Source organism: Trachurus trachurus, assembly GCF_905171665.1.
Source record: "Trachurus trachurus genome assembly, chromosome: 1".
NCBI classification, from domain to species: domain Eukaryota; kingdom Metazoa; phylum Chordata; class Actinopteri; order Carangiformes; family Carangidae; genus Trachurus; species Trachurus trachurus.
The window spans coordinates 36,355,733-36,382,926 of record NC_139891.1 but is presented as its reverse complement, the minus strand read 5'-3'; the positions used below and the strand labels follow the sequence as shown (position 1 = coordinate 36,382,926).

Below are 27,194 nucleotides of genomic sequence, written 5' to 3'. Positions count from 1 at the left end.
AATGCACATACAAAAAAATGCACATACTTCTCTCCAGACTGAGGGTGACAAAGCCAGAACAGGTTAAGTTCACACATATCTATCATATATCTCTTTGCCAGAAATAAAAACTAATTTATTAAAAAATAACATTTTCCTTCTCTAATTATGGAAACCAGATTTTTTTTGTTTTGTTTGGGTCGTTTTTTTTTTTTTTTTTCCAATGCGTTTTATTGAAAACATTGTACATACAAACGGATGTACAGAGAACAAGGTTGTGCATACAATTAAACATGAAACATCAGACAGGTGCTCCAATAGACACAGTCGGCAAGCAAGGAAACGTCACTTCCGGTTAGGGCCGTGGGGGAAAACAAACCGTGTCCCCCATACACACTCATGCAAAAACGCGGCATTTTAAACCTTTGTCAAAGGCTTTTTCGCCGTCCTGGCTTAGTTTTAATCACATGTATATGCTGACAGAGAGCTATATTTTTAGAAACTCATCACGATCTGGGTCGATTGTTGTCCGTACATTTAAAAATATTAGGTATTTCACAGTCAGTCATATTTGTCTTCCCCCACGGCTCTGACGCTCTCTTAGTCGCCGCCGGCCGGCTCTAGACACTCGTAGACACTGCCTGAGTTATTGTGTATTATTTTGCACCGCAAATAAATTCAAAAACCACAACCTGAACGTTTATATCGGAACTTCGCTCATCTTCTCCTCTGACCGGAAGTGAAGGTTGCCGACCCTGCTGACTCGGTGTAGGCTATGGCTGTGAAAACTTTATATTTTAAGATGTACGGACAGCAATCGACCCAGATCGTGATGAGTTTTCTAATATATAGCTCTTTGTCAGCATATACATGTGATTAAAACTAAGACAGGACGGCGAACAAGCGTTTGACAAAGGTTTAAAATGCCGCCTTTTTGCATGAGTGTGTATGGGGAAAACGGTTTGTTTTCCCCCACGGCCCTAACCGGAAGTGACGTTTCCTTGCTTGCCGACTGTGTCTATATGTAACATAAATAATAAATAAATCTAAATAAAATAAGGTTATTTTAAGCAATGTTAGAAAACATAAAATCATGGAAAATATAATAAATAAATTAACATATAATATGACAGAAGAAAAAAAAGGGGAAAAAAAGGGAAATATAACGTGTAAGCTTTATTCTACTTCTTTATTCTTTGAGAAATCTCTCATAAATATCTATGGATGTGATGCTTTGTTTAGTTGTTTGGGTCGGTCCGTGCTCCGGAAGGAACCAGCCCCTCTCTCCTCTGTGCTCTGCCGCGGTGCATGCTGGGAGACGTAGGCAGAGCCGCAGCAGCAGCAGCCCCAGCAGCAGCAGCCGGCTGAGTCAACCTTCACTCCGGCTCTACTTCCAGCCGGCTCTCCGGCGGACACTCTGCGGACAGCTCCGTGTTGTTTACCCGAGTCATGGGCGTCGGTGGACGGCATCTCACGGTCAGTTCACCCGGGTTTCTGTCGGTAACGGAGCCACCGGCTGTCAGAGCGAGCGGGCGGCGGAGAGACGCTGGAGCTAAAGCTAAGGCTAAAGCTAAAGCCGAAGCCGCTTGTTGTCAGTGTTAGCACCGGCTAACTGCTAGCTGCGCAGTTAGCCGAGCTGTTGACTTCACTCCCACCTGAGTGTGAAGCTGCAGGTGTGTGAAGCCGCTTCATACCTGGGCTGTGACAGTGTGTGTGTGTGTGTGTCTGTCTGTCTATGTGTGTGTGTGTGTGTGTGTGTTTCAACAGCTCAACACACCCAAACTGACGAGTTATGAGCCAACGTCGCTCTTAGCAACAGGCTAACCAAGCTAGGCTAGGCTAAGCTAGTTAGTAATTTTTTAATTTTTATAATATACACGCCATCTAAAGAAACCAAAAGAACAAAACCATAACCAAAAGCAATAGCCAAACAAAATATAAACACACATTTACTTTTATTTACACTGTTGAATATAGAGAATAGGGTTTATCTTTACAAATAATCACAGAGAGGTTTTTAGTGATTTGTAAATGTCTAATGTTTGTAAGTTACAGCATTTCCGTCTTTCATGCCATGCAGTGTTTGAATGTAGTGGAGGATTTCTATTTTCCTAAATTCCTGAAGTCTTGGTCTTTTTAAAGGACCATTTACTGTACGTTTGTGAATGTATTTCCTGTGCAAAATTTAAAGACCCAACATAAAACATTTTCCATATGTACAGTCTTACTTATACCCAGAACAAGTCAACACAACAGCATTCATGAAAAAAGAGACAGTACAGTTCACATTAACACCTTTACATTTGGAGATGGTCTGATTAACAGGGTAAATTAGATGTGTAATGTTAGATTAAACTCTCTCAGTGTGTATGTGAGTATGTCTCGGCTCGGCCTGGGTGTGAACCTCCTGCTCTCAGGTGTTCTCAGAGATAAGGCCAACAAAGCAAATCCACGTCTGAGCCTCCTCCTCCCTCTCTCCTCCCGTGTGGAGGAAGCAGAAGCAGGTGTAAACCTCCACCTGCAGCGCCTCTCTGACGTCACAGTCTCTCACCTGTGCTGTTAAATGACGTCCTCTCACTGTTTACTCTTATCTGCATATTTACGGTGGACAGTTGTTTGTCCTCCTTCAGTGACACAGTCAGTACAAACAAACAGGATAGATCTAAAGAAGCTAAATATGTTCTGTATTTTTAGATTAGCCGCCTATGGACTGGTGTTGAAAATTAGCACTTGGGCTAAACACACTCAAGCAAAGCATCTGGTCTGTCCACTGGAACAGTCTTAATGTATTTGTGATGTCCATATCAAATATGTAAACATAACATAACATAAAGATTTGTGTTGATGAAGACTCAATGATGGTTGTGGTTGGCGTGGAGACGGTCGGCCAGCCAGCCCACGAATCACACTCTCCAGAAAGACAAATTTGAGAAACATTTGACAGAATTAATTTATCTACCTTTATTTTGAAGAAGGAGCTTTAATACGAACATCTACCTTTAATTTGAAGGAGCCTTTATACAAACATTTACCTTTATTTTGAAGGAGCTTTAATACGAACATTTACCTTAATTTTGAAGGAGCATTAATATGAACATTTACCTTTATTTTGAAGGAGCTTTAATACAAACGCCTACCTTTATTTTGAAGGAGCTTTAATACAAACATTTACCTTTATTTTGAAGGAGCTTTAATACGAACATTTACCTTTAATTTGAAGGAGCTTTAATATGAACATTTACCTTTATTTTGAAGGAGCTTTAATACGAACATCAATCTTTATTTTGAAGGAGCTTTAATACAAACGTCTACCTTTATTCTGAAGGAGCGTAAACGCCTGTGGAGAACGCTAACAGAGCGTATCGGTGAGGCCACGCCCCCTCCCCGGTCCTGTTGAACAGGTTGTAGGAGACAGACCAGCCTCAGTTTGTTTCAGTTGGAAACGGTTGGTTGTTTCTGTAACGTAACGATCGGGTGAAGGTCACGTTCAGGTTCAGGAAGGAAACGGGACGAGGTCGTAACGATAACGACTGTGTGTGTGTCACTGTGTCAACATCTTATGAATGGAGGATATAGATAATGTACTTTATTAATCCAGAGGCAAATGTGGTCACCTGCTCTCACAACATACCACAACAATAAATACAAACAGATAAAAGGCTAAAAATGAACTAATTCCTTGCAGAAATTTTGAGAGGGCCATGTGGGAATCAAACCCACGATCTTCAGGTCACGATAGAGCTAATCAGACAGACACATCATCATCTTTCTACAGTATAAGCACTGATACTGAGGAGCTGTAATCGCACTGAGAGGCTCACAGTTTAAATTCTGTGAGTCTCTCTGCTTTGTTGAACACAATGTTAGAGAGAGGACAAGTTTGTCTACAACTGTGGAAAAAAATCATGTGTGTAGAGTGTATTTTGTGGCCGTGAGCAGCGTGGAAAGAGAAAAGTTTCAGACGATTTCAGACAACTTCTCCCACTCTAGCTGATGTCACCCACTCTAGCACGAACATTCCGTGCAATACACACCCATTATAATCTCAACATTTCTCCAGAAATGATCATGGTGATTGATCAGGGATTGATCAAAAACTATAATACCTATCGACACGAAGATCAACACACCAATAGACAAGACTTGTGTCTACATTTTACAGTTTAAATGGAGTCTCTAGGTGAAAGTATGCCGGAGTAGTAGATCTTGACTTTCATCGCCAAAAATCGCATTATGTCAAAAAGTAATATCACACGGCCCCAGAAATGGAACCGCACGTTTTGATACGTAACGTACGACTTTGTAGCGTTCCAGACGAGTTACGCCAAACTCTCTGAGCGCAAGGAATTCTGGGAGCAAGATGGAAACAAACAAACATGACGAACCGTATGGAGTTTGTGCTGCTTCTGCTAATTTGAGCGAAACGGTGGATGAGATAACAGAAGCTGTGATACCTTTTTATCCTGCGTTATTTGTATTTTTTTTAAACTTATTTTGTATTGATTAAAGGTTAATTAGCATTTTTTACAATCTGGACCTTATTTCTAGCATAAAATACGATCATTTCCTCACCCAGATAACTTTGGTGTCATTACAAGTCGTCGTGATGAAATGAGCTCCAGCCGAGAGCCGCGTACGTATAAGGTCGTATTTTATGCTAGAAATAAGGTCCAGGTTGTAAAAAACGGTAATTATCCTTTAATGCACTGAAAGAATCGGAAACGGGTCGGAAAAACACGAGTCACGTGTTGCCTGGAACGCACGATGAGTCTTCTAGTTGTAGGACGAGTTACAAATCTAAATTTGGGAGGAAGAGGAAATACATTAAGGTTTGAATTTATCAGAACGAATTACATTTTATCAGGGTTTTTCCTGCGTTCAAAATTGCGTGGCGGCCGCCTCCACCTTATTTTGTGCCGCCCCCAGCGATATGCAGGGTTTTTTCTGCATTATAAATTTTGAGGCGGCCGCGCGCCTGAATCTTGATTGAAAATCAATGAAAGCTCAGTGGCGCTGTCAACCAGAGACGTTCTCAACTCGACCGCAGCAGAAGGGGTGCGTTTGATTTAAACTCCGGGCCGGGCCGCAAGGTGACGTTGACGCGCTGCTTGTTTGCCCGCGGGGGCGGGGCTCATCGGGGCTCCGCTCCGTTCAGACGTTGTGCTGAGCGTGAACGCACCTCACCAGCGCAGAGCGTGAAGAGAGAGAGGAGGAGACGCGGTGGTGTCCTTTGCAGCTTGGTGACAGGACTTCGGGTACCCGTAAAAGCCGACTCCCAATTTACTGCCGGTCCCAAATTTTTAATAACCATGCTAGCGTTTCACCAACTCTCATCTCCGCCAGTCAGCCTCTCAACCTGCCGCGTGTGGGCGCACCGCACGTAAACACACTGTTTTTTTTTCTTCTGTCAGTGGGAAACACTGATCAAGCTGTGCGTACGCACAACTCTCCGCAATATTTAAGCAATATATCACGACAGGCCGTGGTATATGCTCATTATACCACGGCTATATATATATATAGATCACCCCCCCCCCCCCCCCCGCACTGCCGCCTCAGCCGAAATTTTGGCCAGGAAAAACCCTGCATTTTATATTCGTTGGAACCTAATTTTTCTTTTAAAAAAGACTAAAATACACAGGATATCAATTGGAGCAATAGTAATTGTTGCTATTGTAACACTGACCTCTATAATTATGGGACAGCTGTAGAGGCTCTGACCCTGTCCTCTGTCTGTCCTCTCTGTCTCCATCTCTGTCTCCATCTCTGTCTCTCTCTGTCTCCGTCCTCTATCTGTGTCTCAGCTGTAGGAGGATCCTCGGAGCCTCTCACCCTCTCACCAGCCCAGAGTCATGGAGCCTGATGTCATCCGTCTGTACTCGTCCTCCCCGCCGCCGCTCGAGGACGCCGGCGCCGAGGAAGAGGACGACGAGTTCGGAGACTTCGGCACCTTCTCGGCCGTGGCGGGCAGCGTCAGCTTCACGGAGTTCGACACCCCGACCACGTTCAACCAGAACCAGGCGCTGACGGCCACGTCGCCGCCGGAGATCCTCAACAACAACCGAGCGCCGGCGGGATTCGGCCGTGAGCTGCCCAAGGCCAACGGCGTCGTCATGGCGCCGTCAGGCCCCGCCCCCTCTGACAGGACTGAGATCAAAAAGGCGGCGCTGTCGGTGTCCAGCGGCTCCCCGGGCGGCAGCGAGCTGGCCGACTGCAACGGCGGCGGCGCGGAGGTGCTGACGAACGGGTTTGCGACCTTCGATGTTCAGGGAAGCCCCTCCTCTCAGAATTCTGTCCACTTGCACGTCAAAGGAACGGCGTCCGGCGAGGACACGGGGGACGCTTGCAGCCCCCAGGACGACTTCGCCGACTTTGCTGCCTTTTCCAGCGCCGACGGTAGGGCTGGGACGATATGCTTTTCTACCGATTCGATTCTTCTACGATTTTTTGGATGGCGATTCAATTTAAATTGCTTGATTTAAATTCGATATTGCCGATTCTCTCGATTTTTAGTCTGCATTTTTAACATTTATCTGCACACAAATACTGTAGGAGCCTAAAAATTAACATCCGTCCATCCATCAATTTTCATCCGCTTATCCGGAGTCGGGTCGCGGGGGCAGCAGTCGGAGCAGGGATCCCCAGACTTCCCTCTCCCCGGACACTTCCTCCAGCTCTTCCGGGGGGACCCCAAGGCGTTCCCAGGCCAGCCGAGTGACGTAGTCACTCCAGCGTGTCCTGGGTCTTCCTCGGGGCCTCCTCCCGGTGGGACATGCCCGGAACACCTCCCAAGGGAGGCGTCCAGGGGGCATCCGATACAGATGCCCGAGCCACCTCAGCTGGCTCCTCTCGATGTGGAGGAGCAGCGGCCCTTCTCCGAGCTCCTCCCGGGTGACAGAGCTCCTCACCCTATCTCTAAGGGAGCGCCCTGCCACCCTGCGGAGGAAACTCATTTCGGCCGCTTGTATCCGGGATCCCGTTCTTTCGGTCATGACCCAGAGTTCATGACAATAGGTGAGGGTGGGAACGTAGATATACCGGTAAATCGAGAGCTTTGCCTTTCGGCTCAGCTCCTTCTTCACCACGACGGACCGATACAATGACCGCATTACTGCGGCCGCCGCACCTATCCGCCTGTCGATCTCGCGCTCCATTCTCCCCTCACTCGTGAACAAGACCCCAAGATACTTAAATTACTCCACCTGAGGCAGGAACTCTCCCGGTGCAAGCCACCTTTTTCCGGTCGAGAACCATGGCCTCGGACTTAGAGGTGCTGATTCTCATCCCAGCTGCTTCACACTCGACTGCAAACCGCCCCAGTGCATGCTGAAGGTCCTGGCTCGAGGGAGCCAACAAGACCACATCATCTGCAAAAAGCAGAGATGAAATCAAGTGGCTCCCGAACCGTACCCCCTCCGGCCCTTGGCTGCACCTAGAAATTCTGTCCATAAAAATAATGAACAGAACCGGTGACAAAGGGCAGCCCTGCCGGAGTCTCAGCAGAGGGCCTCCGACCCCATACTCTCGCAGCACCCCCCACAGGATGCCATGTGGGACACGGTCGAAAGCCTTCTCCAAGTCCACAAAACACATGTGGACTGGTTGGGCAAACTCCCATGCACCCTCGAGCACCCTGCGGAGGGTGTAGAGCTGGTCCAGTGTTCCACGGCCAGGACGAAAACCGCATTGTTCCTCCTGAATCCAAGGTTCGACTATCGGCCGAATTCTCCTCTCCAGCACCCTGGAATAGACATTCCCCGGGAGGCTGAGGAGTGTGATCCCCCGATAGTTGGAACACACCCTCCGGTCCCCCTTTTTGAAGAGAGGGACCATCACCCCGGTCTGCCAGTCCAGAGGCACTGTCCCCGACTGCCACGCGATGCTGCAGAGGCGTCAGCCACGACAGCCCCACAACATCCAGAGACTTGAGGTACTCAGGGCGGATTTCATTCACCCCCGGTGCCTTGCCACTGAGGAGCTTCCGGACTACCTCAGTGACTTCAGCTTGGGTGATGAATGAATCAACCTCTGAGTCCTCAGCCTCTGCTTCCTCGACGGAAGGCGTGTCAGTGGGATTGAGGAGATCCTCGAAGTATTCCTTCCACCACCCGACGATATCCCCAGTCGAGGTCAACAGCTCCCCTCCTCCACTGTAAACAGTGTTGGCGGAGCACTGCTTCCCCCTCCTGAGGCGTCGGATGGTTTACCAGAATTTCCTTGAGGCCGACCGGTAGTCCTCCTCCATGGCCTCCCCGAACTTTTCCCAGACCCGAGTTTTTGCTTCCGCGACCGCCCGGGCTGCCGTCCGCTTGGCCTGCCGGTACTCGTCAGCTGCCTCGGGAGTCCCCCGAGCTAGCCAGGCTCAGTAAGACTCCTTCTTCAGCTTGACGGCATCCCTTACTTCTGGTGTCCACCACCGGGTTCGGGGATTGCCGCCGCGACAGGCACCTTACCTTACGGCCACAGCTCCGGACGGCCGCGTCAACAATGGAAGTGGAGAACATGGTCCACTCGGACTCAATGTCTCCAGCCTCCCTCGGAATCTGGTCAAAGCTCTCCCGGAGGTGGGAGTTGAAGGACCTCCCTGACAGGGGATTCTGCCAGACGTTCCCAGCAGACCCTCACGATACGCTTGGGTCTGCCAAGTCTGACCAGCTTTCTTCCCTGCCAGCGGATCCAACTCACCACCAGGTGGTGATCAGTTGACAGCTCAGCCCCTCTCTTCACCCGAGTGTCCAAGACATACGGCCGGAGATCAGATGACACGACTACAAAGTCGATCATTGACCTCCGGCCTAGGGTGTCCTGGTGCCACGTGCACTGATGGACACCCTTATGCCTGAACATGGTGTTCGTTATGGACAAACTGTGGCTAGCACAGAAGTCCAATAACAAAACACCGCTCGGGTTCAGATCGGGGAGGCCGTTCCTCCCAATCACACCTCTCCAGGTAACACTGTCGCTGCCCACGTGGGCATTGAAGTCCCCCAGCACAACGATGGAGACCCCAGTTGGGGCACTTTCCAGCACCCCTCCCAGGGGCTCCAGTAGGGTTGCAAAGGGGCGGAAAATTTCCAGTAAATTTCCGGAAACTTTCCGGAAACTTTCCATTGGAAGTTAAGCTGGGGAATTTTGGAAATATTCCAAATTGGAAACTTTCCATGGGAATTATGGGAATTTATGGGAATTATCGGGAATTTATGGGAATTAACTAGAAATTGGGGGTAATTTAAACAAGCTGTATCATATCCAAACATATATAATAAGTATTTTGTTTTGTCATAAGCAGACATCCATGCAAAATAATACAATTAAAAGCACTTTATCAAGTTTTAATTCTTGTTTGAACAATCAGTTCTTTTACTGAACAACAAAAACATGAATGTTGAGTAAAATTACCCCCCCCCCCCCCCCCCCCCCCCCCCCCCCCCAAAAAAAAAAAAAAAAAAAAAAATCCCATTCAAAATGTTAAAGGGACAACGAGGAGTTTTTATTTGGTTATAAAAAAGTCTCATATTAATGTGGATGAACTACATTACTGTTATTATTATTATTATTATTTAGTGGTCGGCTCACCCAGCATTTCCTAGTTTTGGTTTTGCGGACGCTGCCCTGTGGGTCATGGGAATAACGCCGCCGAATCGCGGTTTATGGTCGGAACTACGACGGTATCTGATCGTCTTCCAACCTCCGACTTTCATTCTTGATCAATGAAAACATTTTTGGCAAATGTTTTCGCTGTTTTCATCTTACGCCGGTCCAATTATTTCACTGTGCGCACGGAGGCTCATGGGAAATGTAGTGTGAAAACCCTTCACTTTCAAAAACTTCTCGTTGTCCCTTAAAATGAAAGGAGCCCCCCCCTTGTGCTTTGGGCTCAACAGTGTGGCCTTCAGGGTTCAAGAAATCATCTGTGCCGCGTGGCCTCAATAGCCCTGCAGTAAGCAGTGTGCTGTGTGCATGTGATGGAGGAATAGCATAGATATTCAAGTGCACTTGCATTAAATCTGGTTGTTTTAGCCAAGATTATGCTACAATATATTTTCTCCAACTATATTTAAGTTCCCTGTTAAGGGCCAACCATCAATTTAGTAAATTTCTTATTTATTCCCGTTTATTCCCATATATTCCCGTTAATTCCCATGGAAAGTTTCCAACTTTGAAAATTCCCGGAATTTTGCAACCCTAAGGCCGGGCACTCTGCACTGCCGTTCGGCCCGTAGGCCGAGACAACAGTGAGAGACCTATCCCCGACCCGAAGGTGCAGGGAAACGACCCTCTCGTTCAGTGGGGAGAACTCCAACACATGGCGGCTGAGCTGGGGGGCTATGAGCAAGCCCACACCAGCTCGCCGCCTCTCACCATGGGCAACTCCAGAGTGGAAGAGTGTCCAACCTCTCTCAAGGAGTTGGGTTCCAGAGCCCAGGCTGTGCGTGGAGGTGAGCCCGACTATCTCTAGCCGATACCTCTCAACCTCCCGCACGAGCTCAGGCTCTTTCCCCACCAGCGAGGTGACATTCCATGTCCCTAAAGCCAGAGTCGTTGTCCGGGGATTGGGTCGCCGGGGCCCACGGCTGCCACCCAAATCACACGGCACCGGCCCCTCATGGTCCTTCCTGCGGGTGGTAGGTCTACTGGAAGGCGGGCCCACGTCGCTCCTTCGGGCTGGGCCCGGCCGGGTCCCGTGGGCAGAGACCTGGCCACCAGGCGCTCGCCTGCGAGCCCCAACCCCAGGCCTGGCTCCAGGGTGGGGCCCCGGTGACGCCGATCCGGGCGACGTGAACTTCCTCGGTATAAATCCACTCATGAGGGGTTTTGGAACCGCTCTTAGTCTGACCCGTCACCTAGGACCTGTTTGCCTTGGGAGACCCTACCAGGGGCATTAAGCCCCGGACAACATAGCTCTTAACATACTCCATTATGAAGTGAACTTAAACCCTTTTCAAAACCTGTACTCTCTGTATGTAAAAAAGGCTAACAAATGCACATTGCACAATATTTAAAAAAAAACCAAGGAAAAAAAAAATCGATTTTTGAAAACAAAATCGATTTAAAAATCATCAAAAATATTGTGATATTCATGTGAATTGATTTTATCTCCCACCCCTAGCCGACGGTCCGGTCAGCTCGCCGGCGGACCGGGACCGCGACCAGGACCCGGACCAGGACCCGGACCAGGACCAGGACCAGGACCAGGACTGTCCCCAGGACGCCGCCGACCTGGAGCAGCGCTGCGCGGCGGCGGAGGGAACGACCTCGGACGACGAGGTCAGAGACACAAACAGAACTGGATCCGTCTCCGTCTCCGTGGCGGTGGCGGTGGCGGCGGCGGCGGCTGAGGACCGGGACGCTCAACAAAGGGACGAGGCCGCGGCCTCTGCTCAGGACGCAGAGACGGTTTGCACTAACGAGCCCGTCCCTCCGCCACCGCCGCTGGCGGACAGAGGCGACGGAGCCGCCGGAGACGAATCCAAAGACGGCGCGCCGGGCTACGACGAGCACGACCTGTCGCCCGACGGCGGCGCGGCGGCGGACAGCGAGGCCGGGCAGTCGGACGAGACGGAGACAGAGACTGAGACGTCTCTGGGCCGGCCGCTGTCCACCGACGCTCTGGAGGAGTACGGCGACGTGAGCACCACGGGCTCGGCGCCGTCTCCCCCGCTGCAGGGCGACACGGCGACGCCCGCCGACCACAGCCAGCTCGCTGACGAGGACGACGAGGACTTCGGGGACTTTGGAGACGTCGGCTCGTTTGGCGCTCAGAGCTTCGCCGACTTTGAGCCGCCGCAGCAGAACGGGGCGCCGGACTCGGCCGCTCGCGTCGAGGACGAGGACGAGGACGAGGACGACTTCGGAGACTTCAACTCCCCCAAACGCCACGGCGGCGGTGGCGGCGGGGGGGATGAGGCGTTCGCAGACTTCCCCGTCAGCGACAGCTTCGGGAACTTCAGCTCGGCGGCGGGCGGAGGAGCCGACGGGACGGAGGAGGAGGACGCCGGGTGGAACGCCTTCGGAGAGCAGCCGGCGGCGGGGGAGGGGGAGGAGTCCTGGGCGGCGTTCAGCACAGAGCCGAGCGGCGCCGCCGGCCCGGGGGAGAGCAGAGGGGGGAGGGAGGAGGAGGAGGAGCAGCAGGAGGAGGAGGAGCAGGAGGAGGAACCGGCAGCGAAGGAGGAGGAGACGGACAGACAGACGGTAAGAACCTGGTCAGACAGGAAGTGACATCATCACCTGTGGTTCAGAGAGTTGGTTCACAATTAGGGATGTCACAATTACTTGTTTTCACAATTAATCGCGGTATTAAACGCCACAATTAATTGATCGTAAAGATTCCTAAATACCGTCACTTTCACAAGGATTTGATGTTGGAACCGTATTGGCAGATGTGCGCAAAAATAAAGGTAAATGCTTTGATACTGGTCCATTTAACTAACGTAACTTTGAATTGGTAGGAATTTAAATGATTTTTATTTAAAAAAAAAAAAAAGCAAAACAAAACAAAAAACCATTAAAATAAATGCAAACATTTGGTATAGATGACAATTTATGACCTGAATATTTCAAACATTTCCCCTGGAGGATTAAGAATTGGTCATATATTAATAGATACTATACACTATTTTGTGTAAACAATGAGTAATGTAATTATATTTTGGACTATTTTTTACACGTTCATAGAAATTGCGTAATAATCGTGATAATCGTAACACCGTGATTATTTCTCCAACAATAATCGTACTAAGAAAATGTGTAATTGTGACGTCCCTAAGCTGTATTGATCATTTATTGATCATTTATTGACCGTGATGTCACAGACAGGTGAGTGAGTGACACACCTGTGACAGTCTGTGTGCTGCCGTGGTAACGCCAGAAGGAGGAAGTGAGCGCCGACTGAAATCACTTCTACTTCCTGTTTCTACACGGCTCAAACCAACTTCCTCTGAACACACACACAGACACACACACACACACACACACACACACACACACACACACACACACACACACACACACACACTCACACACACAGGTGTGGCCTCGCCCTCAGGAATGTGACTGAACCAGTGGAACCAGCTGTGACCTCAGAGCTGTGACATCATCCATCAGCTCAGGATGAAACCATCCTATTGGTTCCCTGTAGGTTAAAGGAGAAGTGCTGTTTTTTTTACAACCTGGACCTTATTTCTGTCATAAAACACAGTGGTTTCCTCGCCTGTAATGTCATTAGGTTAGATCCATTCAGAGCCGCGTTTATCCATATATAAAAACAGGGTGGATCGCCGTGGAGAGTGCGGTCGGGGCTCTGGTGTGTCTCAGTAACCAGGCCGTGGAGTGCAGAGAGAGTTCTTTATTTTCTAATAAAGTTGTTGCCTCTTACTGTGCCTTCATACCAAAAGCTTCCAAATCGTCAACAGATGAGAAGTTGAGCCTAAAGGTAATTAGCTATGACACGGTTCAGCTCCCCAACGACCAGCGCGATCGAATTTTGATGTCAGTATACGTATACGCTGCTCTGAATGGATCTAAATATCGTCTAAAGGATCCTCACTAGGACTGAACGATATGGACAAAATTTCATATCTTGATATTCATGCCAGATATCTCAACATCGATACGATATGATATGACTACTAAAACTGACTGATAAAAACATCATATACAAAAGAATGTGGAAAGTGCAGTTTTATTGATAAGAACTCACTGCCAGTCATCAACATTAACATAAAGTCACCAATAAATAAATTAAAAATCATTAACATTTTCCAGCAGCTCTGCTTTAACAATAAATAACAAATATGTATGCTGCAGCTGGTGGAAATAGTGCAACATCTTCTCAAGTGGGCGGAGCTTCACTGACGGACCGCTGTCCTCGTCCTCCTCTCCACAGGTATCACAGGTGTCTCTGTCCAGTCGACTGGAGAAGTTGTTCCACAGCAGCTTCCCCCCGGCCGCCGCCGCCACCGCCCCGGTGGAGGAGCAGGTGGTGTCGCTGCAGATCCTGCTGGAGCCCCACAGAGGACAGGAGGGGGAGGGGCCACCGAGCACCAGGTGAGCGTCATAACTTCTTTCAGCATCTAACTCATCTATAACTCACCTGTAACTCACCTGTAGTTCATCTATAACCACCTGTTGTACCTGTTCACTATAATACCTGACTGCTGTCGTCTGATTGGTCGTTCAGGGCGGTGGTGTGCGGCGGCGGCAGCGTGTGGACGCAGCTTCAGGACATCCACGAGGCGCTGGGCCTCCGCTACCAGTGGGGCGGCTCCCACTGCAACAAGGCTCTGCTCTGCTGCCTCGGCATCGACACCAGGAACATCGTGAGTTCACCTGGGGAGGAGGAGGGGAGGGGGGAGAGGGAGAGAGGGGGAGAAGAGAAGAGAGGAGACGGAGGGGCGGAAAGAGAAGGGGGAGAGAAGGAGAGTAGGGGGAGAAAGGGAGAAGAGACGAGAGGAGGAGAAGAGGAGAGAGGGGGAGAGAAAGGGAGAAGAGACGAGAGGAGGGGAAGAGGAGAGAGAAGAGGAGGGGAGAGGAGGAGGGATGGAGGAGAGTGAGGGGAAAGAAGGAGAGGAGAGAGAAGGGGGGAGGAAAGAGGAGGAAAAGGGTGGAGGAGAGAAGGAGAGTAGGGGGAGAGAGGGGGAGGGACAGGAAGAGAGGAGGAGGAGGAGTAGAAGTGGATTAGTAGAGAAGGAGGAGAGGAGGAGGAGTAGAGAAGAAATAGGAGAGGAGTAGAGTAGTGGGGGAGAAGAGAAGGAAGAGCAGGAGAGTGGTAGAAGAGAGGAGGAGGAGAGTAGTAGAGTAGAGGAAGAGAGGAGGAGGAGTAGAGTAGTAGAAGACATGTGGAGGAGTAGAGTAGTAGAAGACATGTGGAGTTCCTCAGGGGTCAGTCCTTGGACCCCTTCTGTTCAACCTGTATATGCTGCCTTTGGGTCAAATTCTACAGAACTCTAATGTCAACTATCATAGTTATGCAGATGACACACAGATATATCTTGCACTGTCTCCAGATGACTGCAGTCCAATAGAGTCATTATGTCACTGTTTAGAGCAAGTCAAAAATTGGATGAGCCAAAATTTCCTTCAGTTAAATCAAGAAAAAACTGAGGTCATTGTTTTTGGAAATAAAGAGAAGAGGGTTGCTGTCAGTAAACACCTTGAGTCACTGTCTTTAGAAACTAAAGACCAAGTCCGAAACCTTGGCGTGCTGATAGACTCAGATCTGACCTTCAACAGCCATATCAAATCAGTCACCAAATCAGCCTTTTATCAACTGAAGAACATATCCAGAATTAAGGGTTTTATGTCCCAAACTGATCAGGAGAAGCTGATTCATGCTTTTATCTCCAGTAGACTAGACTACTGTAACGGTCTTCTGACTGGTCTCCCCCAAAAAAGCATCAAACAGCTGCAGCTCATTCAGAACGCTGCAGCTCGAGTTTTAACCAGAACAAAGAGATCAGATCACATCACCCCGGTTCTTAAGACCTTACATTGGCTCCCAGTCAGCTACAGAATAGATTTTAAAGTTCTGCTCCTGGTTTACAAATCACTGAATGGTTTAGGTCCAGAATACATGAATGACATGTTAGTAGGGTATAAACCCAGTAGAGCTCTGAGATCTACTGACTCAGGTCAGATAGTGGAGCTCAGAGTTCAGACCAGACATGGTGAAGCAGCATTTAGCTGTTATGCTGCACACAAGTGGAACAAACTACCAGCAGAACTGAGATCAGCCCCAACTGTAAGCACTTTTAAATCCAGGTTAAAAACATTTCTCTTTTCACGTGCTTATAGCTGAGAACTTAAAACTTTATCTATTTTCTTTACTATTACTGGTATTTGCTCTTGCTTTTAACCCTGTTTTTAGTGTTTGTTTTTATTCTGTCTTATTTGCTCTTGCATTTAACTCTGTTTTTATTGTTTTGTTTGTTTTTATTCTGTCTTATGCTTCTTTTTTTAAAAAAATGTTTTGTCTTTATGTAAAGCACATTGAGTTGCCTTGGTATGAAATGCGCTATATAAATAAAGATGCCTTGCCTTGCCTTGCCTAGAAGTAGAGGAGAAGAAGTAGAGGGGGAGTAGAGTAGTAGAAGTAGAAGAGGAGTAGAGAAGGATGAGAGTAGTAGAAGTGGAGGAGGAGAGAAGAAATAGGAAAGGAGGAGGAGTAGAATAGTAGAAGAGGAGGAGTAGAGAAGGATGAGGAGAGTAGTAGAAGAGGAGGAGGAGGAGGAGGAGAGTAGTAGAGGAGGAGTAGAGGAGGAGCAGACCGGAGGAGCAGTGTGTGAACCTCCTCTGGTTGTTTGAACCTGTGATGTTTTCCTGACAGATGTTTCCTCTCTCTCTCTCTGCAGCTGTTCACGGGTCAGAAGAAGCAGCCGGTCATCGTGCCTATGTACGCCGCCAGCCTGGTCAGTCTCCACGGCAACCACCCAAACACCCCACCCCAACACACACACACACACACACACACACAGACACACACACACACACACACACACACACACAGTTTTAGTTTAGTTTAGATTTTTTATTTGCACATTATAAAACCTGTATAAACAATGAAAATAGTAAAATTAAACTTTGTGCAGGAGAGGTAGAAGCCAAAGAAGGCTCATAAAAATACCTCCCCTATGAAAAAACAACAACAGTGGTGGTCTTCAGAGTAGGAAGACAACACGGAAATTCACAACATAAAAAACAGAAAAGAAAGAAAAACAAGGAAAAAAGAAAGACAAGTTAAAGCAGAAGTAAGCGATATTCTTGTATTAACTCATTGAGTGCCGCGCTCCTTTCCAAAGTTTTAGTCAAGTGTACCGGCAATTTAGACCATTTTTGACGATTTTTGTAGAGCCACAGTGTATTCTATATTATTGCCACCAACACATACTGTAGCTCAATTGAAAGGTTTAACTTAATGCTTCAAGTGGCCACAAACCGTTTGTTTCTACGTGCCTCCGTTCCTGAGAAAAGTCAAGCTAAACATGGCTGGGTTTCACCAAAATCCCTCCTTTTTTTCTAGAAAAGGAGATAGAGCGTCTTTTATGAAAGGTGCGCTGTTTGTGTCTGTCGCTCTTCTCACACTCGCATTTCTGGATCAAAGGGCTCGTATAAGATAAATATATACAACAATTGTTGTTCTATTCACAAAACCACCATCGGGGGCGGGGGGGGCGCCACTAAACAACAATAACACAGACGCACCGTGCCGTGTCACAGCTTCTCCCCGCGGAGCGTGAGGGTCAGTCGGCCACCGCGGCTCGGGAAGACCGGTCCCGCCGGTGGTCGCGGTCCTTCTGTGGTACGGGTCAGTGATGCCGGTCTGCTTTGGCCCAGAGACCATCAGATTTTACCGCGGGAGGACTTTGGGGAGGACACGGTGTTGCTCCAGCTGAAGACCGGGCGGGACAGTCGGCTGAGAGCTTCCTGGTTCAGCTCCGAGCAGCTCGAGCAGCTGGAGCAGCAGCGCGGGTGAGAGCAGAGCAGCTGCGGAGCAGCTGCGCTGCATCTGCATGCAGAACTCGTTTGCAGAGGCCGAGTTATGATAAAAACTTCCAGATCATGAGCTGTCATGTGACTTTGATCGTCATCTATTTCAGTTCTCCTCGTCGTAGAGTCCCCAAATTTACATATAATGTGTATTAAAGTGTCTATTTTCATAATTTAAAAAAAAAGCAAAAAACGTAAAATTACGTTTTCGGCACTCAACGCATGGGAACGAAAAACGAGAAATTACGTGGTTGGCACTCAATGAGTTAATATAAGTCTTAAATAGTTGTATCTTCCGACAGCAATCACTTCTATAGAGTGTTTGGACCGAAACACGGGTCTGTCAGTCCCCGAGGAGAAAACTTTTATCGTATCCTACAATTTTTATCCAATGAGGAGAGAGAACGGCATAAAGGGGCAGTCCTCTCTGTGTGTGCAGCCAAGGGATGCGCCTGAATGTGGTGACGTAGGGACGAGGACCAATAGATCCATGACGAGGGCGGGGGCTGCTAACTCCATCGGCTGACAAGAAGTTATGGTGCGTTCAAGGCAACTCGTAACTCGTGTTTTTCCGACCTGTGAAGTCATACCAGTTCAATCTGGTACGAGTTCACAGGTCAGAAGTTACGAGTGGCCGTTATAGTGACTTTCACAGGTAAAACAGGTCGGAAAAACACGAGTGGGTTGCCTGGAACGCTACAAAGTCGTAAGTTGTGACTTGAAGCTGTAATTTACGGTTTCAAAAGCCTGCCTGGAACGCAGCATTAGCCAAAACGACCGGATCGCTTACTTCTGCTTTAATAAAAAAAACTTTAAAAAACTTTAAATTACATGTGTAGTTTTATTTTGAAAGGATTCAGTGTGTAAACACCTGAGTGTCTTCATCTCACCTGTGTGTGTGTGTGTGTGTGTGTAGGGGATGCTGGAACCGACCAAAGAGCCAGTGAAGCCGGTCTCTGCAGCGGAGATGATCGCCTCCATCGCCCAGGCCCCCCCACCGGCCCCCGAGAAAACCTCCTGCCCCCCCGACCCCGTCCAGGTCAGTACACAGCTCTGAGTGTGTGTGTATGTGTCGGTGCAAGCTATTTTTAGAACGGCGGAGCAGAGCCGTGAGCTGCTCAGAGCTACGCTACGGAGGCTCATGGGATTTCTTGGTTTCCCTCATCAAACTCATCAAATACACAATCCAACAACTCCACAACGCTCTGGTGGACAAGTTGTGACCTGCACATTCACCAGAATGAGATAATAACACAACGTTACCACACAGAGTTGTTTTAGAGGGAAATACAGAGACTGTTGATGAAAAACTGTCCCTGAAGGCAACGACCATCAGTGGTTTTGCATGTATTTCCCTCTAAAACAACTCTGTCTGGTAACGTTGTGTTATTATCTCATAGCGTGGTGAATGTGCAGGTCACAACTTGTCCACCAGAGCGTTGTGGAGTTGTTGGATTGTGTATTTGATGAGTTTGATGAGGGAAACCAAGAAATCCCATGAGCCTCCGTAGCGTAGCTCTGAGCAGCTCACGGCTCTGCTCCGCCGTTCTAAAAATAGCTTGCACCGACAATTAAAGGTAACGAACCTACTGCTATGACTATAGGGATTATGGCAATTGGACAATTTGACAAAATGTTGAACTATCCCTTAAAGTTGATTAACTCATTGAGTGCCATTGACGTATATATACGTCAATCAAAATCCAACGCTTGAGTGCCATTGACGTATATATACGTCAAATGCAGTTTTCTGCGGCTGGTAAATGGGGACGCTGTTGCGCACACTGTGAGTAATTTTGGGGCTTCTGGGATGTGTAGAACGAAGAAGACTGTAGATCAGAGCAAGAAGTGAAGAGGAAGGAGAAGACGAGTGCGATCGGTACAGAGATAAAAAAGTTGGGAAAAGTTTCTATTTCTAGAGGAAAACGACGGGCAGAGCCTGGAACAAGTGTAACGTGGAGCTGGAGGAAAGCTTAGCCACGGATGCTATTAGCATAGCTCCAGCATGAAGTGATCGGAGGAGGCAGGAAAGGTAAACTGATCTAGATGATCAGCACCGAAATGCCGAAGCGAAAGCGGATCGCGGAGTCAGTTTCACCAGTTGCTGTAAACCGACGTCGTGACGACGAACCGAGAGATCAGCGCGGTGCGTCGCTGCCGCGGCCGCGTCCAGCAGAGAGGCTGAAGACGCCATGACGTCTCCCTCCCTCCTTCAGAGACGAGGGGAAGCAGCAGGAGGAGAAGTAGGAGAGGGGAGGGGCAGAGAGGGGGTGAGGGGAGGGGGGAGGAGGGGGTTAGGAGAGGGTGAGGGGGCAGCAACTGCAGGAGGAGTAGGAGAGCAGGCATCACTCTGCATAGTAGGACTCCTACTTGTTGTATTTTAGTTTTTTTTTTTTTTTTGTACAATGAAAAAACATGTGAAATGAAATTTTCAGATGTCTTACATGTTTCTGAAGCCAAAATTAAAACGGATAAATCACTGTTTGTCTTGAGAGACTCTCTTTCACAAAAATGCATTTTTCTCAGCTTTCTAGAAAAAAAGTGGTCTTTTTGGTGCAACCAGGCTCTATTCAACTTAAGATAAATTAAGAATGGAACAAGGTACAAACAAATGGTTTTTCCCTAGTTAAATAGAGAGTCTCCTCTTTCCTTTGAGCTATTTTGTGTTTTCAGAGTCATAATACAAAATATTCTCTTGGTCTTAAAATATTACTCAAAATGCCCCGAAACGCTGGCACATGGCACTGACCATTTTATAAAAGGGCTGGCACTCAATGAGTTAATTGGTTTTACATAGTTTTCTTCGTATATTTCTTGCTGACATTGAAACGTGTGTGAACGCTGCTCCTCCTCCTCTCTCCTCCTCCAGCAGGAGGCGCTGCCCCCGGTGCAGTTTGACTGGAGCAGCAGTGGCCTCACCAACCCCCTGGACGGTAGGTCACCCCCCCCCCCCCCCCCCCCCCCCCCCTTCACCTCCTTCTCCTCCTCCTCTTCTAACCTTCATAGAGTTTCTGTCCTGATTTCTTTGGCCACACCCACGGACTCAAAGCCAATCAGAATAAAGCAGCGTGTGTGTGTGTGTGTAGTATAACAGATGTGTTAAAGGGGCGTTCACACCAAACGCGATAGACGCGAATTGAGCGGCAACTCTACATTGAAAATCAACGCAACGGTGGTGATCAGCCATGATCGATCGGTGTGAACGCCCCTTAAAGGATAACTACCGTTTTTTACAATCTGGACCTTATTTCTAGCATAAACTACGATCATTTCCTCCCCCAGATAACTTTGGTGTCATTACAAGTGGTTGTGATGAAATGAGCTCCAGCCGAGAGCCGCGTATATCCGTATAATGGAGTCTACAGGGCAGCAGAATGCAGCCTCTAAATAACACATTATCTGCAGAGAAACTCCTTCATTTCACCAATATTTAGTTGTGATAGGCTAGTGCTATTCCCCTCTGAGTCCGGGGTTAGCTGTTATCAACATCCGACCAGGGTCTGTAGGTTGACCTACTGACCTCTGACCTGGATGATGTCCAGGTCCAGATTGTAAAAAAAACCGGTAATTATCCTTTAAGAGTTTTCAAATTAAAACTCAAGCCCAGACTTTTCAAAATAAAAGCCTTGTAGTGAATCTGTGTGTTGGTCTCTAACGTTCCGATCAGTAACACTGCTGCATGTCTCTCTCTCGATCTCTCTCTTCTCTCCATCTCACCTTCTCCCTCCCCCTCTCTGTTCTCCCTTTTCTCACTCTCTTTTCAATCTCCCTCTCCTTTATCCCTCCCTCCCTCTCTCTTTTCTCTCTCTCTCTCTCTGTGTGTGTGTGTGTGTTAACCTCGGCCGCCCTCTGGCTCTGCAGCGAGTGGAGGCTCGTCTCTTTTAAACCTCGACTTCTTTGGTCCTGTGGAGGATTCAGGCTCCAGCAGCTCCACATCCATCCCAGGTAGCTCCTCTAGCTCCTATAACTCCTCTAACTCCTAACTCCTCCTTCTCTAACTCCTCTTCCTCTTAACCTCCACCCGCCGCTCTTCTGTGATCGTGTGGTTGATTTTTCATTTTTCATTTCATTTCTCCTTTATTTATTCAGGGAAGGTCAATTGAGAGCGAGCTCTCTTTTTCAATGACGCCCTGATTACAAAAAACACAATTATACAATATACAAGGTCATGATCCACAATTACATACAGGTTGTAAAACATTTGATAATAAGTTTTTACGTAAAACTATCTAAGGAAATAAGATGATCCAGTTTCAGACAGTTTTGTAGGTTATTCCACTTTTGTGGGGCATAAAACTGAAAGGCAGTCTTCCCCAATTCTGTCCTGATACTGGGAATTTGTAAAACCAAGGTGTCCTGTGAACGAGTGTGTAAGTTACAGATTCTAAGTGAGATTAAGCTGGTAAGATAAACAGGTAAAAATTTCAAGTAAAGCTTTGTAAATAAAAACCATGCAATGTTGTTCCCTCCTTACACTTAAGGAAGACCAGCCAACCTTGTTATAAAGAACTCAGTGATGGGTTGGGAACACATCTCCAGTAATAAAACGAAGAGAGGAGTGATGAAGTGCATCCAGGGGTTTCAATGTAGAGAGAGGAGCAGCATGCATGTAAATGACATCACCGTAATCAAGTGCAGATAAGAAAATGGCCTGAACAAGTTCTTCTCTACATTCCATTGACAGACAAGATCTATAGACCTTTTCAGAGAGTATAAACAAAGACAGGTGTGGCTCATTAGAAAACGCTCTGGTACACTAAATAGAATGGAGCCTTAATTAGTATCCTTGGTAACACCTGTATTTGTTTATACTCTCTGAAAAGGCCTATTACGATATAAGAATGATCATTTTCCCTTAAAGGGATAGTATAATTTTTTTTTAAAGTGGGGTTGTATGATCTACAAATAGCCCCTAAGTACTTTAATTGCAGTAGAAGACTCTCTGCACTCCTCCCGTTAGCAACGCTAGCCCATAATAGCCCTGCTCAGAGATTTACAACATACAGTGTTGTGAACAGACCCAAAGAAACGGCCTATTTTCACGGCCTAAAAGAGGTTTTACCTGAAAAAAAAATACACAGTTCCATTATTCGCTATAATATAATTTTTTCCAGCCCTTCAAAGTGCAGGAAAAACACAGTTTTTATTTGGACCTAACCAACTGCTGATCGACGGGCGCTAACCCTGGGCGGAGGGATACGTGAGTTGGTTAGGTCCAAATAAAAAATGCTACTATCCCTTTAAGTTTTTTGGTAAGATCGGAAATATGAGTTTTAAAAGACAGTTTTTGTCATCCAACCAAATGCCCAGATATTTGATGTCTTCGTTCCTCCAGGTGTTTGATTAGTCAGGACTAACTGTGTGTGTGTGTGTGTGTGTCTGTGTGTGTGTGTCCGTCCAGGTGTCGACCCTGAACTCTACGAGCTGACGACGGCCAAACTGGACCCGGGCGGCGGCGGCAGCCGGGTGGCCGACGCCTTCGCCCGCCTCATGTCGACCATGGAGAAGACCAGCACCTCCACCAGGTCAGACAGCATTCCTGGGATGTGGCCAATTAACACAGAAAACTGTTTTTAACTTAAGGATAGTTCACCCAAAATTCAAATTTCACTCATTATCTCCTCCCCCTCATGTGGACTAAGGGCTGGGAGAAGTTTCAGAGTCCTCCGTGGCTTCTCTGAGTTACAGGGGGTCTCGGCGTAGCTGTGCATGTCCATATAACGGTTGCAAATGGATACCAACTGTCTTCGTAACAAAAAGACACACCAAAACACACCCAAATACCTCCATGCTGCTCGTATGTAATGTCCCTCTTGTATTGAAGCCCCGACATGAGAAATTGTTCCGAAAAAAATTGAATAAGTCTATATTTTAAGCTTGTTTGTAGCAGAAGCTCCCAGTGTCTCAGTTCACTGCTTTGCCTGTGCCAGTTCACGGCTCCGCAAATCGCGCGAAATTCCGGTAGAGCAACAGTGGGAGCTTCCGCTACAAACAAGCTTAAAATATAGACTTTTTTTTGGGACAATTTCGCATTTCGGGGCTTCAATGCAAGACGGACATTACATACGAGCAGCATGGAGGTATTTGGATGTTTTTTGGTGTGTCTTTTTGGACGAAGAAAAGTGAGCACTGTTCTCAACCGTTATATGGACAAATACTGCTGCGCGGAGCCCCGCTGTAACTCAGAGAAGCCACGGAGGACTCTGAAACTTCTCCCAGCTCTTAGTCGACATGAGGGGGAGGAGATAATGACTGAAATTTGAATTTTGGGTGAACTATCCCTTTTAAGGTCTGGAGGAAAAGTGTTTTTTGTTTCAGTAAATGTAAAGTCATTTCTATTTAATTTGTGAACATTTTAGTCTTTAACATTTAAAACAAACTCTTTTTGGTTGTAAAATAAGAGTAAAAGGTAAAAAAAACTAAATTTAGGAAGATTAAAACAGATTTTATAGAGTCCTAGTCGGAGGTCAGGGAGGCTGAGGTGTGGTTGCTGATTGGTTGTCGGGTGTGTGACATCACTCTGCTCCTCTCCGTGACCGACAGGAAGCCGCGGAAGGACGAGAACCTGAGCGAGGAGGCGGCCAAGGTGATCGCGGCGCTGCCCGACCTGTCCTTCATGACGGCCAAGGTGCTGATGTTTCCCGCCACGCTGACGCCGCTCAGCTCCCAGGCGGCGCTCAGCTCGTCGGACTGATGAAGCCCCGCCCCCTTTTCCTCTTCTCTGGCCCCGCCCCCTTTCTCTTCTCTGGCCCCGCCCACCACCACCACCACGTCACGTCACTGGCCACGCCCACTACTGGCTCGGCCCGTTTTTATCCACCATCTTTTGTTGTTTTTTGTTCTGTTTTTGTTTTTCTCGCTGCAGCTTAGCTCCTCCTCTTCCTGTTTCCTGTCGTTTTTTTTAATTAACTTTCTGTTTTTCAAAATAAAAGCGAAGCATTTATTATCAGGGGAACGGCGGCTGAGCAGGACGACCTGCACGTGGAACAGCATTAACCTCTGGAGGATGGGAAGAGAAGGGTCGGACGAGTCGAGTCGAGGAGAAGGAGGAGAAGAGGAAGAAGAAGCGTTGTTGTACATATTCAGGGATTCTACGTTTCTTTTCCCGTTTTTGTTTTTTAGATTCCGGATGACTTCCTGTCTGTGGTGGGAGTGTGTTCATGTCTGTGAAGGAAAAAACACTGGCCGAAGCTCTTTGAATCAAACTGAAGTGGAGCATATATATATATTATATATTATATATATATATATGACCAGTATAAATTAATACATTTATATACATATATATAAAATCTCTCTCTATATATTTATGGACTTGAAACCACACTGCCTGCAAAATCCAGCTGAATGTTTCGTCCCCTCGTTGTCGTTCTGTTTTTTTTACCTCCACTCACCTGATTGTTTTAATCCTGTGGCCACGCCCACTTCCTGTTTATGTCATTTAATTAAGTTTTTAACATTAACAACCTCCCCCCACCTCCCCACTCTCCCTTCAGTTTAACCCTGTGTCGATAAAAACATGTGTTATCACTTCACAATAAGAGTCCCCTAAGTTGTTTGGTCAATAAAATGTTTTAAAAATGGTTTAAAAAATATATATATATATATCAATCAGTGTTTCTCAAACTTCAAATGTCTTGTTTTGTCCACAAACCAAAGAGAGACTCAGTTTATTGTCATTAAGGAACAAAGAAACCAGAAATATTCACATTTTAGAAGCTGAAATCAGAGAATTTGCACTTTTTTTTCTTTAAAAAACAAATTACACAAACTGATTAGACGATTAATTTAATACTCGATTGTTATAAGATCCTGATTAAACGTTTATATCTTGGTTATTAATGAACTTGTTGCTGTGTTATGAGTCATGAATGGACGGTTATTATTAACACAGTTGTCGTAATAAGTTCACACTACCTTTCCAGAGGGGGGACTCTTATTGTGAAGGGGCTTCTCTCTTCCTCTGTCTGTCGCGTTGTGTTGCGTTCGGGGGTAAAACGGACATTTAGGTTCAAAACCACTGAGATGTCGCCATCATCGTTGTCATGGCGACGTGTGACTCACACCTGAAGGGAACCAAGGGACCAACGGAGCGTCGGTGTGTTTTCTCTCATGTTTGTTTGGGTTTTTTGTTTTTTTATATTTTATTTTTAGTTCTGCTCGTTGCTACTGGTAGCCGTAAGCCCCGCCCCCCCCCCTTACCCCATGGCCCCTCCCCCTTTCGTCCCAGGAGGATTTTGCACATTGTAAAGATGAAATGGATGTAATCATAGTTCACTGTGGCTTTAGACTGTGTACAGTTAAACTATGGGCTGTAAAATGTACGGGAAAATTCCTATGGAAAAAAACTGAATCACTTGAAGAGCCTGTCAAAAGGTTTTCGTGCATGTCCGGGTTCTTTTCAGACTACGTGTGTAAATTTTACTTTTAGTGACACAAGAAATTAAAATAATTTAAGAGAAACTCCTGTGTGATGTCATCAAAACACCTGCACCTGAGGAGGCGGAGCTTAGCTGCTCTAAAGGTAGGTGTTTGTGTTAAAGCTCCTTCAAAATAAAGGGAGATGTTTGTGTTAAAGCTCCTTCAGAATAAAGGTAGATGTTTGTGTTAAAGCTCCTTCAAAATAAAGGGAGATGTTTGTGTTAAAGCTCCTTCAGAATAAAGGTAGATGTTTGTGTTAAAGCTCCTTCAAAATAAAGGTAGATGTTTGTGTTAAAGCTCCTTCAAAATAAAGGGAGATGTTTGTGTTAAAGCTCCTTCAAAATAAAGGGAGATGTTTGTGTTAAAGCTCCTTCAGAATAAAGGTAGATGTTTGTGTTAAAGCTCCTTCAAAATAAAGGGAGATGTTTGTGTTAAAGCTCCTTCAGAATAAAGGTAGATGTTTGTGTTAAAGCTCCTTCAAAATAAAGGTAGATGTTTGTGTTAAAGCTCCTTCAAAATAAAGGGAGATGTTTGTGTTAAAGCTCCTTCAGAATAAAGGTAGATGTTTGTATTAAAGCTTTTTCAAAATAAAGGTAGATGTTTGTGTTAAACTCCTTCAAAATAAAGGGAGATGTTTGTGTTAAAGCTTTTTCAAAATAAAGGGAGATGTTTGTGTTAAAGCTCCTTCAAAATAAAGGTATATGTTTCTGCTAAAGCTCCTTCAAAATAAAGGTAGGTGTCTATATTAAAGCTTTTTCAAAATAAAGGTAGATGTTTGAATTATAGCTCCTTCAGAATAAAGGTAGATGTTTGTATTAAAGCTCCTTCAGAATAAAGGTAGATGTTTGTATTAAAGCTCCTTCAAAATAAAGGTAGATGTTTGTATTAAAGCTCCTTCAAAATAAAAGTAGACGTTTTTATTAAAGCTCTTCAAAATAAAGGTAGATGTTTGTATTAAAGCTCCTTCAAAATAAAAGTAGACGTTTTTATTAAAGCTCTTCAAAAAGCACTGAGAGTGAGACAGTGTGAGGGAGCTTCTTCTGAATTAAGCTCCTTCAAAATAAAGGTAGATGTTTGTGTTAAACTCCTTCAAAATAAAGGTAGATGTTTGTGTTAAATTCCTTCAAAATAAAGGTAGATGTTTGTATTAAAGCTTTTTCAAAATAAAGGTAGATTTTTTGTATTAAAGCTCCTTCAGTATAAAGGTAGATAAGGTAAATAAAGACCCGGGCAACAACAACAGTTATCAAAGATCTCCTTCATTGTTTTAATAGAGACACTGTGCCACAAAAATGTTACGGTCCGCAGCC

The 27,194-nt window shown here is 46.5% G+C and overlaps 1 protein-coding gene across 4 annotated transcripts; it reads left to right on the top strand.

Annotated features, from left to right (window-relative positions):
• Positions 1-1,312: 1,312 nt before the first annotated feature.
• On the top strand, positions 1,313-25,909 carry aftpha (aftiphilin a). 4 transcript variants are annotated; one of them, XM_083970102.1, is made up of 11 exons: positions 1,313-1,455; positions 5,784-6,375; positions 11,090-12,171; positions 13,865-14,025; positions 14,159-14,297; positions 16,329-16,385; positions 18,380-18,502; positions 20,336-20,396; positions 21,325-21,408; positions 22,865-22,988; positions 24,007-25,909. In XM_083970102.1, the coding sequence occupies exons 2-11, from the start codon at positions 5,832-5,834 to the stop codon at positions 24,155-24,157; spliced, it is 2,526 nt and encodes an 841-aa protein (XP_083826228.1). In that variant the 5' UTR covers positions 1,313-1,455; positions 5,784-5,831; the 3' UTR covers positions 24,158-25,909. The 4 variants fall into 4 exon arrangements, with proteins under 4 accessions (XP_083826228.1, XP_083826227.1, XP_083826230.1 ...); XM_083970101.1 differs by having other exon boundaries at positions 20,333-20,396; XM_083970104.1 differs by lacking the exon at positions 21,325-21,408.
• The last annotated feature ends 1,285 nt before the right edge of the window (positions 25,910-27,194 follow it).